Source organism: Chrysochloris asiatica, unplaced genomic scaffold, assembly GCF_000296735.1.
Source record: "Chrysochloris asiatica unplaced genomic scaffold, ChrAsi1.0 scaffold00017, whole genome shotgun sequence".
Classification (NCBI taxonomy): Eukaryota; Metazoa; Chordata; class Mammalia; order Afrosoricida; family Chrysochloridae; genus Chrysochloris; species Chrysochloris asiatica.
In genome coordinates, this window is record NW_006408535.1 from 17,762,805 (window position 1) to 17,776,397 (window position 13,593).

Genomic DNA, 13,593 nt, shown 5'->3' on the forward strand with positions numbered 1-13,593 from the left:
ACAACAACAACAACAACAACAGCTATATGGAGTCCTGGTGTGGTGCTGTGGGTTAATGTGCTGGACTGCAAAATCAGTTTGAACCGCAAGGTTGGCGGTTCAAGCTCACCTGCTCCTCGGAAACCCTATACAGGGTCTCTAAGAGTTGGAAATGACTTGAAGGCACTTAACAACAACAATAGAGTCTGGTGTAGTGCTGTAAGATAAGCACTTGACTGCTAACCACAAGGACAGTGGTTCAGACCTACCAGCTGCTCCTTGGAAATGCTATACAGGGTCAGTATGAGTCAGAAATGACTCCACTGAACTTAACAACCACAACAACTGAAGGAATTGATAAGAAATGTTAACTTATCATTCTTCTTTAAGTGCAGCTAAGTTGCTTTAGATTCACAGTGACCCTATTGGCTGGTAGGTTTGAACCACTGACCTTATGATTAGCAGTCCAGTGCTTATTGGACAGTCCCACACCAAGATTCTGAGTGTTCACTACTTCAGACTTATTTAAAAGCCTGGAATTCCTTAAAGCACCTTTCCCAATTTAATATATGTCTGTGAACTATGCCACGTCTATATTTGGTCAAAGATAAAATCAGTACGGTGGGGGAAGCACTCTAAAGGTCTAAAATGATTAAAGATACAAGTAGGCATTCTTGAAGATCATTATCAGTAGTTTAAGACTGGGAGTGTTTTGTGGTAACAGAAGAGGGATAAATATAGATAGAAGGACAGAACAAATGGAAGTTTCAATAATGAGACTGAAAAGAAGAAATGACTCAGCCATAGCTTAGGGAAGAAGTTCCAGAAGGGTGAGTTGGAGGTGGTGATATGACCTGGGTGTGCCTATTACCTACAAGGATGATCTTGTAGGAGTTCTCCGCAAAGGGTTTTCAGCTATCTTGGACACAGAATCTAATATCAATACTCTATAAAACAGGCTCCAAACAGAGGAGAAAACCTTGGTGTTCCTTACAGCTAATATTTGGAAAAATTCTGGTCATTGAACCGTAAGATGTATCTGGTTTAACTGTAGCAGAAACTAATAAAAATGAACAAGGTAAAGGAAAAATGTTCATATTAGTCTAGTCTAAATTTAATTTATTCATCAAATCTTTAATGATGATGTACACTGTACATGACACTGGAAACTATGAACCTGAGGAGCATTGGCCCTGCCCTCTAGGGATTGTGCAATCTTGCAGATCAATGGCTAAGGATTCTATGGCCTAGAAATAACATGGCCAGGGATTGTATTATTCACATTTATAAAACCATTTTTAAAGGTATTTGCTTAAAGCTACACTGTAAACTCTGTGAAGACAAAGATTATGTCTATTTGGGTTATAAAAAGGGCTAGGAGAGTATTTGAAAAAGACTAGTCAATCAAATATATCTTTTAAATAAATGAGTAAGTGATGCAAAGAGTTATTGAGCATCTATTATGTGCTATGTTTTGCCCTGAAAGAGTTTAGTATGAATATCATTGACAAGTACATTGATGACTTAAATTAAAAAACAAAGAACAGTTGACTCTGAGCGGAGAACTGAACTCCACAGGGTTTATTTATGGTTGATTTTTCATATGATCATCAGGTTTTCTTCTGAGGTACCTCTGAGTGGACTCAAATCAGTTAGCAGCTGAGCACATTCACATTAAATTTTTATACCACTCACAGACTGTAATAATTTAAATAAGGTACAATTAATATTAAGGAGCTCTGGTAGCGTAGTGGTTACGAGTCGGGCTGCCAACCTCAAGGTCAGCAGTTTGAAACTACCAGCGGCTCCGCGGGAGAAAGATGAGGCTTTGTGCTCCTATAAAGATTTACAGCCTCGGAAACCCTGTGCAGGATCACTATGAGTCGGAACCGACTCCACGGTACTTAACAACAACACAACATAATTAATATTAGCAGTCCTGCTGTGGCGCTGTCAGATAAGCACTGGACTGTGAGCCACAAGCTGGTAGTTCAACCTACTAGCTGCTCTTTCGAAATACTATATAGGGTCACTGTGAGTCAGAACTGACTCCATGGCACTTAACAATAACAACAATTAATATTAAGTAACCATAGGCTACTATTAGGATAGTGGTGGTGCTGGTGTACTGTGGCGTTGGTTCTGACTCATAGCAGCCCTACATGGGGTTTCCAAGGCTATAAATCTTTATGGGAGCAGAAAGCCTAATCTTTCTCCCACGCAACGGCTGGTAGTTTCAAACTGCTGCTCGTCAGGTTAGCAGCCTGACTCGTAACCACTACGTTTCCAGAGCTCCTTACACTATTTGTTGTCATTAGGTGCCATCGATTTGGTACCGACTTATAGCGACGTTATGCAGAGCAGAACGATACACTGCCCGATCCTGGGCCAACCTCACTACTGTTGCCACGCTTGAGCCCATTGATGCTGCCACTTGGCCAATCCATCTCGTTGGAGTTTTTCCTCTTTTTCTCTGACCCTCCACTTTATCAAACATGATGTCCTTCTCAAGTGACTGGTCCCTCCTGACAATATGTCCGAAGTACAAGAGACAAAGTTTGGCCATTTTGGCCTCCAAGGAACACTCTGGCTGCCCTTTTTCCAAAACAGATCTGTTGGTTCTTTTGGCAGCCCATGGCACTTTCAATATTCTCCTCCAACACCATAACTCAAAAGCATCAATTCTTCTAAGGTCTTCCTCATTCACTGTCCAGCTTTTGCATGCATATGAGGTTATTGAAAATACCATGGCTTGGGTCAGGCACACACACCTTAGTCCTCAAGCTGACATCTTTGCTCTTCAACACTTGAAAAAGGTCTTGTGCAGCAGATTTGCCTAATGAAATACGTCATTTGATTTCTTGACTGCTGCTTCCATGAGTGTTGATAGTTGATCCAAGAAGAATGAAGTCCTTGACAACTTCAATCTTTATACTATTTGAATGTTGTTATTGTTGTTAAGTACCATCACATCCATTTCAACTCATAGTGACCCTGTAAGGAGCAGCTGGTGGGTTTCAACCACCAAAATTGTGGTTCAGTTCAGTGCAATATCCTGAATTCAGCGTGTTAAGTGCTGTTGAGTTGGTTCCGATGCAACCCTGTGTAGGGTTTCTGAGGAGTGGCTGGTGAGTTTGCACTGTCTACCTTATGGTTCTAGAGTGCTTATCCTTGGTGATGCATGAAGGGTATTGTAACCATGGCAATGAAACAATATACCATAGGATAAATGTAAAGCTAATGTTCTCCCATGTAAACTATCACATAATTTACAATAAAAACAAACAAAAAAAAAACCTGAGGAAGATGCAAAAAGTTCTTGGAAAAATGGAATGAAAAGAAATTGGAATTTTTCCATAGACTTTCGGAAGCCAACTCCTAAATATAATGAAAATCTATTGCTTTTCTATTTATAATCAATAATCAATTGGAAAAGAAAATGTTAAAATCACAATAGCACAATAAAAGGGATCCTCAAAAACAAAAAAACAAAACAAAAAGGGTGCTTATCCTACAGTGTCACATCAGGACTCAGTATGTTGTTGTTGTTATATGCATGGAGTCGGTTCCAATTTATAGCGACCCTGTAACAGGGTTTCCGAGGCTGTAAATCTTTACGGGAGCAGAAAGCCTCATGTTTCTCCCGCGGAATAGCTGGTAGTTTCGAACTGCTGACCCTGTGGTTAGCAGCCCGATTCGAAACCACTATGCTACCAGAGCTCCTTAGGACTCAGTATGTTGTTGTTGTGAAGTGCCGACAAGTCGGTTTTGACTCATAGCGACCCTGTATAATAGATAGGGTTTCTGAGTATTGTTGTTATTGTTAAGTGCCGTCGAGTCGGTTCATATACAGGGTAGCTATGAGTCGAAACCAATTCGATGGTACACAACAACATAAGAAATTTTAAGGCTACTAAAGGAGCTCTGGTAGCGTAGTGGTTAGGAATCGGGCTGCGAACTACAAGGTCAGCAGTTTAAACTACCAGCTGTTCCGTGGGAGAAAGATGAGGCTTTCTGCTCCCGTAAAGATTTACAGCCTCGGAAACTCTGTACAGGGTCACTATGAGTCGGAACCGACTCCACGGCACATAACAGTAACAACAACTGTAAAGTTGGAGGTTCAAACGTACAGGGTGCTCTGTGGGAGAAAGATGAGGCTATCTGCTCCTGTAAAGATTTAGTCCAGGAAATGCTAAGGAGCTGTTATACTCTACTCTGTAGGGTTGCTAGGAGTCAGAATTGCCACAATGGCAGTGGGTGAGGTGGAACGGCAGTGGGTGGGGTGGTGGGATGGAAAATACTTGAGTGTTGTTAAGTACAGTTGACTCATAGTGACCTTGTATAGGGCAGTTAGTGGGTTTGTGGTTCACAGTCCAGTGCTGAGTGTTATGTTTTTGGATCGAATAAGCCAAGTTTTATGCTGGTCGCTATAAAATGGACTCCTGGTGTGGCGCTGTGGGTTAATGCACCAGATTGTAAAGCCGTTTAAACTGCAAGGTTGGCAGTTCAAGCTCACCAGATACTCCTTGGAAATCCCATACAGGGTCGCTATGGGTCGGAATCGTCTCAACGGCATTTAACAACAACAACATAAAACAGAGAAATAGTACTTTTATAATATGGGGAAAAATTTTAATTAATAGTTTGTGATCTCATTTCATATATAAACAAACCATGGCAGCATGGGGAACTCGTCTAATCCACTCTCCATTACATTGATACAGCAGTCATGATAAACTGTACTACTTAATGTCTTCGAAATTAAATTCGGAGTGGAGGTGCTCCTACAAACCCACAGTAAAAACTGAAAACTGTATTGGCTTGTGTGGTACAGGACAAAAAAAAAAATCTAAAAAATGCAACCAACTTCATATGCAATTTTTCTGCAGAGCTGTAATTCCTGAACCTCTTTTTCCTTATTAAGGTTTTAAATGTTATTTTTGTCCTATTTCTCAATCAAATGATGATTAACTATAGACTTGAAAAAACTTCACTAGTTTATTAGGATGTTTTCTGAGAAACTGAGCGCATGAAAATACACAATGTTTTTTTTAAAAAATGAATCTTGTCTTTTCTGTATAGTCACTCAATCTTTAGTGGCCTGGGAAAAACTTTTTCCCTTTTCATCTATCGTCTTCCTTCACCCAGCACTGTCAAGATCTAAGACATTTCAGTGCCTCCCATTCTCATGAAAAATAAACAAAATGAAAACAATCGTTCCTATTTTCCTCCCAACTCTTCAAAACGCAACTGCCATGAAAGAATAGGAAAGGATAGAGGAAGCAATGTGAAACAAGTTGCGATGAGCGATGAGGCACAGAGAAATGTTATGCGAAGACGGGGAATCCAGTCAGCACATCTGTAAGGACCTAGGCTATTTGCCAAGAGCACGTCCCAAAAGCTCCCGGAACTAACTAACGCTAAGAAACCGGAGAAAGAATGAGTGACAAGTAGAGAAAGAGGTCAGAAGCACGCCAGGAATGCAAAAGAAACGTCAGGAATTCGGGACGGGCTGAGTTCCTCTAGAACTCAGAAGGATGCACGCGGCAGAGACTCATGGGGGAGGAACAACGCCAGGGGAATGCCTACTCGAAGGAAAATGTTAAACTGAAAGACCAGAGCAGAGGTTCTCAAAGTCAAGGTCCTATACCCTTAGCATACAGACCCCGACACTAGGAGAGGGACGGGGGAGGGGGCGGGCCTACAGGCGGGTCCCCAAATCCTTCCCCGCCCTCTACCAGCAACCCTAAAGGAGTTCCCTGTGCGCCTGCGCAGGGTGAGGCCGGACTCTATTTGGCTATTTGGCGTGCGGCGACAGCGTCTTTCTCTACCCGACATGCAGCGCGGTATCGACGGCCCTACGTCTATCCCCTTCCCAACCCTGCCCTCTCTTCCCCCTCCCGCCACGGGCCCCCCCCTCCCCTAAAGTGAGTGACTGAGACGGGCAGATGGAGGAGGGACTGTAATGGCGGCGGCCGGCAGCTCCTAGCTCTGACCCACGGCAAGCACACTGCAACGGCTCCTTCCCCGCCCCTCTTCCGGCTGGCCTCCGCCCCGACACCAGCGCGGGGCTCCCCTCCCCGTCCCTTCCCCCAGCTGTCGGCGTTTCGCCCTGCGCCCCGGCCGGGGCCCCACACACAATGGACGAAGTCGCTGGAGGCGGTGGTGGCGGTCCGGGGATGGCGGCACCCCCCCGGCAGCAGCAGGGACCTGGGGGGAATATGAATCTTACGCCGGGGGGAAATGGAGCAGCTGGCAGCGGGGGTCCTCCGGCCGCCGAGGGAGCGGGCCCCGCGGCCGGCCCCGAGCTGTCCCGGCCGCAGCAATACACTATCCCGGGGATACTGCACTACATCCAGCACGAGTGGGCTCGATTCGAGATGGAGCGGGCGCACTGGGAGGTGGAACGGGCCGAACTGCAGGTACTAAGTTGGGGACGGTCTGCGGCGGCGGGGATCTCGGCCGGGGGGTGGGGCCGGGACTCCTTTCAGCCCGAGCCCGCGGCCTCAAGAAACCAAAAGGAACCTACCTGGTGTGGCTCGGGGGCGACGGTTCTGGTGACGGCTCTTCCTGAGTCCCCCTCCCCCTTTCCCGCAGAAGCTTGCTCCCCAATCCTCTCTAGCTGCGCTGTGCGGGCTTCCCCGGGGCAGCCATTTTGGCTTTTAGTATGGCGTCTGCGGGGGCTCCTCCGGAGACGGCCTTCCCAGCCTCCGGGGCTTGGGGCTGGGATGCTCTCTATGGAGAGAAGTGTGAGCTGCTGGGTACGTTCGTTGTTCTCGCTTGTCCCTCATGAGGTGGAGAACCCAAAGAAGGAGACTTGGGTGGGCATTTTACCATCTTTTATCGGACACCCCCCCTTTAACGTTTTGGCTTATCTGACCCCCTCCCCCGACTTGGTACGTACTTGCCCCTTGACAGCCACGCTTCTTTCTAAACACAATGGCTTGAGGTTTACCTACGAAGTGTTCGTTTCCTACCTGTCAACTCTTATGTACCTTCTTACCTGGGACGTTGCTTTATTCCCTGGGATCCTATTCAGTTCTTCATTACTTATTGACTCATCAACGTTTACTAGTCGCAAAACTTTTTTTTTTTTTTTTTTTTTTAAGCGAGCCTTTCACTCGCAGAAACCTAACCCATACTTTCGTACAGTATTTATGAAAGGCTGAGAAAAGACTTACTATTAGCTTGAAGTAAAATGTACTTTTCTCCTATTACTCACTCACCAAAGAGAAACAAAGTTAAATGTCCTCAGAACCCGTCACCCTCATATTGACCCAGATTGGTTTCTCTAAAGGTGCAACTTGGGTTGCGATAACCTAACTTTCCGAAGGTGTTGGTAGTTTAAGCGTCCATGGCTTGGATTTAAAAATTGCTGCATCTTTTTAAAAGGAGTGTTCAACTTTCTTAGGTGTTTGTAAGTGCTTATTTTAAGGACTTTCCAGGCAAAATTAAGCTTAGACGAAAAAGCATGCATCTAAGTAGCGTAAAGATTTACAGCCTCGGAAACCCTGTACGGGGTAACCTCGCTATGAGTCGGAACCGACTCCACGGAACAGAACCACCACCACCAAGTAGTGTTGACCCACTGTTCTTCAGACTTATATGTAGTTAGGATGTAAGCACTATTGTTCGCTCTCAAGTGTGTCATCCATGCATGCCTGCAGTGAATATTGAGGAAAATGATTTTGAAACTTGGACGATTGGATGAATTTTGGAAGAGTGCCCTCAAATAGGAGTCTCTTCAGCTTGATTTTGAATTTGTAAACTTTCATTTTCCACAAAGTGGTTAAAGGGAAATTAAAAAAAACAACACAAAAACAAAACACAGTATTCTGACAATTAAATCCGAAAAAAGTAACTGTAAACTAACATCCGTTAGTCGATTCAGTGTTTTAGAATTGTGCATTGATAAATTTAGGATTTTTAAAAATACTTAACTTTGAAAATGGTTATGTCAAATAGTTCATTGTTTCCTCTAACTTGTGTATATAATCTATAAAATATTTGGAATTTATAGAACACTTAGTGTAAATCTACTGCACCATTCTTTAAATCAATTTAATTTTCTGTGTGGCTAGAGTTATGTTAATGGTTTTTGTTGTTGTTTAAATGTATTTATAAGGCTTCTCTGTTCACTGAATAACACACATTTAGAGTTTATAACTTATGTGATGTTGCATGCAAGTTTAGATTTTAACACTTAAGTTAGCAATTGCATTATTCACTCCGAAGTTTCACTAATGTAAGTAACTGGGAAAATATCTTATTCATGTTTCAAATTAAAGGATCCTGGTGTTGCAGTGATTAAAGTACTTGCCTGCCAACCAAAAGGTTGGCTGTTGGAATCTGCTAACATATAAATTATTAAATACCATCAAGTTGATTACAACTTATAGTGACCCTGTGTGACCCAATTTCCAAGAAGCAGTTGGTGACTTTGAACTTGTAGTTTGCAATCCAGTGCCTATAAATCAATGAAAACCTGTATTATCTCTCCTTGCCTTTCGGGTTCTCTCAATACCAAAACTAGTAAAAAACTTTAAGGAAGATTTCTGTTGCTTGCATTCTTCCGGAATTTCTTTGATTTCTGTTACAGCCATTGTAAGCCTTGTTTGCTTTGAAGTTTATTGTGTTTCTAGACTGAATTTTTTTCATAAAATTTTCATTTCGCAGATTCTTTTGGAATAAAATGTGCATGATTTTGTTTGTATGTTTGTGTGCTGTATATTTCATTAAAATATTTTGCTGAATTAGGATTTCAAATGTGCTTCTACTGTTTTGATTTTGCTGTAGATGCCTTAAGATTATTTCTGAGACAACATATTTTAAAATGTATATGGTGGAGGAAAAATGTGAGTTTAAATGAAGTATCATTGTATTTTAATTGTAAACACCCATTTTCAAGACAGACAATACAGAAATAAGACAAATTACATATCAATATTGTATAAAGCCTTGGGGCACAGATCTTTTACACACATGTTTAAAGTGCCCTTTTTGAAACTTAGGAACATGAATAGATCAGAGTATGCCTAATTTTTATGTAGAATTTTAATATGGGATCACATTTTTTCCCAACTTTGGAAAAATGTGTCAGATTAGAGCTTTGCAGTATGATTTTGTTCTCTTTAGGAAGAATTTGAGATAAAGGTTTGTCTTAGAAACTTGGAACGAAATCTGAATATCATGACTTAAAACTCTGTTATCTCTTACCTTGGGCACAGGTAAAGTTAGTAATTAAGGCTCTTGGAAAGTGATTCCTAAACAGGAGTCAGAATTACTTGTAGAACTTTAGAAAAGTATCTTGATGTTCACGTCATCCTCCAGAGATTTGGATAATTTGGTCTAGGGCTTTAAAAATTGTGCTATTTCTGGGATTTTGACAGTTCATGTTATATAAAAATTGTAACTGCCACTTAATCAGTATTACAGCCTTATGAAGTAAGTATTCTCTATTTTTATGTAAGGTGACAAACTCAGACAAGTTAAATAACTTTCCAGAGGTCACCTAGCTGAGACTTAACCCTTGTCTGTCTGAGTTCAGAGTAGTAGTCTTGGTACCGATAGCTGCTGTGCCATACTTTTTTTTTTTTAGCAGTTTAGAAATGAAATGTCTTTGAATTGTTTAGTTTTATGTGGTAAATGCCACTTCAGTATACATTTCAGTAGTCTTACTGAGCCCTCATAATGTATCAGGCGTAGTTTATGCATATGACAAGTATATCCTTACATTCTTTCTGTAGTTCATATGTATGTGAAAAAAGTAGTCTAGTAGTTTATATTCAAAGACTACTGATTCTCAAGCCAAACGTAAAAGTTTAATTTGTGCTCATGCCCGCACAGTAGTCTGTTTTAAAATTGATCATAACAAGACAGCTATTACTCCTAAAGATCCAAGTTAATAGGACATATTTTACTTATCTCCATTTATAGGAGGGAAGGAGGGTCTTTCTCGCAAACTCTTTTCCTTTTATTGTCAATTTTCAAAAGTTAGTGGAGAACATGATTTTCAAATCCTGGTGAGTTTTGCATGATATGATTTTGATGACTCTGCGGTGAAATCACAGAAAATAACAAATAGTAAGCTTTTTATAAAGATTCTCTGTTTATTCTGAGGTTTTTAGCCTTCATACATTTTTATTCTTAAGTTGTTTTTGTTATGTGCTGTGGACCCTGTACAGGGTTTTTGAGGCTGTAAATCTTTATGGGAGCAGAAAGCCTCATCTTTTTCCCGCAGAACAATTTCAAACTGCTGACGCAGAGGTTAACAGCCTGATTCGTAACCAGTACACTACCAGAGCTCCTTACGGAGTTAACAGTTATTTCAAAAGATGATGATACGTAATAGTTAAGTGTCGTTGAGTTGGTTCTGACCCATAGTGACCCTGTAAGTGTAAAAACTTTATTTGAAAGTAATAAATGTCCACAGTTACGTATCAGTCTCCCAGTTCCTTTCTTTTTAATGATTTTTAAAAATATTTTATTGTGAATTATGGGGTAGTTTACATGGGAGAACATTAGTTTTACATTCATCCTATCCTATATCGTTTCATTGCCATGATTACAATCCCCTCCATGCAATCCTTCCCCCATGCCCCCCAGGTCTTCAGCATACAGTCGCTCTCCCTCTCTGGATCTAAAGTCTCCAGCTGCTCCATTGCTCCACGTCATCATCTCTGCCTCCATCTCAGGCATCACTGCTTCTCTGGGTAGGGCCCCGCTCTCCGCTCTTCTCCCTTGATGGTCCCAGGGACATCCGCTCCAAGACTGAAAATCACTCCCCTCCTTGCTACAAAACGTCTACCTTTACATTTCCAACCCTCACAATCAGTCCTGATAACAATTAATTCACTTTCATCAGCCCTGTCTAGACAGATTGGATACTACTCTGGAGATTCTACCTTCCTCCATGCCCTCTGAATCTAGGTTCCCTCTTGAAAGCTTGTAAGCCAGTCACTTCTCGCCTTTGTAGCCTCCCCCACTTTGGGTAGCTAATGTCCAAGTTGCCCATCCCTGTCTACTCTGTGTATGGAGTGGATGGGAATGATCCTTGCTGTAAAGATATTTCCCTGTTTTTAATGATATTTTACAGCTTTTTAGGTTAAACTGTTTGTAGCAAATTAGGTTCCCATTGACAACTTTTATACAAATATTCTGTCATTAATTAAAACTTTTACAATATGTCAACATTGCCATTATTTCCACTGTGTTGTTTCCATTCCCTCCTTTCTTTCTCATTTTTGCTTTTTAGTGAATGTTGCCTTTTTTAAAATAGTACATTGTTTAAGGAAACACATTACCCACAAGTAGTATTTTTTATTTCATAAGCCAATCTAGGAGGATGAGAAAAATATTTTCCACATTCTAGTTAGATTAAAACGCATGTCCATGTCTGTGGCTGATGACAACATTGAGTGTGCACGTGAATTAATTCTGTGCATTATATATAATTATATATATGTAATTCTGTGAATTAATTATATGAATGACAGTGGATTATGTGGCAAATCATTTGCACGTCAGCCCTGTTCTGTCTATGAAATAATCTATGACAGACTTGATTACTTGTAGTGTATTTATTACCTTGATCAAGTTGTGCTGGCTTCATATTTGGTCTTGCCTCTTCCATCACCAAAAATAGCAAGTATCTACTATCTAGAAAGTAATTCTCTCCTTCTCCCTCCTGTCCTTGGTAACCATCAAAGAACTTTGCTTCTTTTGTGTATATTGTTTTTAAAATAGTGTGAGGTATTACAGTAGTTTTACTTTTCTGTGATTGACATTTCACATGGCATAATCTCCTCCAGATTCATCTGTGTTAATTTCATGGATAACCCATTATTCTTTATTTGTTGCTGTTAAAGTGCCTTCAAGTTGATTCCAACCCATAGTGATCCTGTATAGGGTTTCCAGTCGTTGCTGTGAGCATTGTTGCAGTGACTGTATCAATCCATCTAATTGAAGTCTTCCTCTTTTTGTGACACTCTACTTTATCAAGCATGATGTCGTTCTCCAGGGACTGGTCCCTTCTAATATAAATCAAAAGTACATGAGATGAAGTCTCACCTTGCTACTAAGGACATTCTGGCTGTACTTCTTCCAGTAGATATTGTGTTGCTTTTCTGATATTCTATAGCACGTTAAAAAAAAAAAAGTTTTTATAGTGAATTGAGTGAGCTTACATGCATGGGAGAACATCAGTTTTACACTCATTGTTTCATTGCAATGATTACAGTCTCCTTTGTGCGACATCATTCAACAGTATTTGCTTCTGTTTTCTCTGGGTTTTTTTTTGTAGAGAGTGGGTGGGGGGGATGTACACCAAAACACTCAGGAATATATAATCGTTTAAATGACCAAAGGACACAGTCTGCAAGCCTGCCTCCTGGCTACCAGTACACAGCCTCTCTCTTTCCATGAGTTTAGAGTCCTCAGCTGCTCTGTCTCTCCATGTCCTCATCTTTGCCTCCATCTCTGGTGTCTCTGCTTCTCTGGATAGGGTCCCAACATTCCGCTTTTGCTCTTCTCCCTTGGTGGTCCTAGAGTCCTCTGTTCCTGGAATGTAAGATTAAATACTCCCTCCATTATGTTAACAAAATTTCTACCTTTACAGTTGTGACAATCATTATTAGTCATGATAACAGTTACTCACTATTGAATCATAAGAATCTTATCCCCATCTCCTTTCAAAAGACCCATGTAGACAAGATGAGAACTATTCAGTGGGGATTCTACCTTCTCCTGCACACTCTGACACTAAACTCCCTTTTGAAAACTTGTAAGCCAGTCACTTTGTGCTTTTATAGCCCCCCAATTTAAGTAGCTAATATCTTAAGTTGCATGTCCCTATCACCCCTGTGTACAGAGAGGGTAGGATGAAGATTTCCTTCTTCATTTGATATTTTGAGCTACTACATCCTTATGTATAGATCAAGTTCATACAATTGTAACAATTTACACTTGTTTCCTTTATCAAATTAAAAAAATTTTTTTTTTAGTGGAACTGTGATCTTCAAGCCATTGAAGCTAGGTCAAATGGGTACTGTCTTCAAGTTTGGGCATTCTTGTTGTCTCCCCTCACTTCATATCAGCTGGATGCTCCACTGTTAGCTCTAGCCCTCTGTGGCTATGTCCTTGTCCTATGGCACATTTTTAATATTATTTACCAATACCATAATTCAAAACATCAATTCTACTTCCTTCATCCTTATTCATTGCCCAGCTCGCACATTTAGATGACACAATTGAGAATACTATGGATTGGGTTGGGTGCTTCTTGCTCTTCAAATTGACATCTTGGCCTTTTAGTAGTTTAAAGATATCTTTTGCCACACATTTGCCTACTACAATGCATTATTTGATTTTGAATATTTTTTTTAAATTAAAATTGTTTTTATTGTGAATTGAGTGATAGTTTACATAGGATAACCTTGGTTTAGCACTCATCCTATCGTATTTAGTGTCATTGTAATAATTACAATTCCCTCCGTGCTTCTATTCCTTCTCTATTTTTTCCTGGCCACCAGCACACAACCTTTCTCTTTCCATGAGTCTAGAGTCCTCAGCTGCTCCTTCTCTCCATGTCCTCATCTCTGCCTCCATCTCTGGTAT

At 41.0% G+C, this 13,593-nt stretch overlaps 1 protein-coding gene across 1 annotated transcript in view; it reads left to right on the top strand.

Annotated features, from left to right (window-relative positions):
* The first annotated feature begins 6,119 nt into the window (after nt 1-6,119).
* Nucleotides 6,120-13,593, top strand: part of STRN3 (striatin, calmodulin binding protein 3) — a 133,107-nt gene continuing 125,633 nt past the window's right edge. The window contains exon 1 of the mRNA XM_006835367.1: nt 6,120-6,401. Coding sequence (XP_006835430.1) covers nt 6,120-6,401 — 282 coding nt within the window. The remainder of the gene's footprint in view (nt 6,402-13,593) is intronic.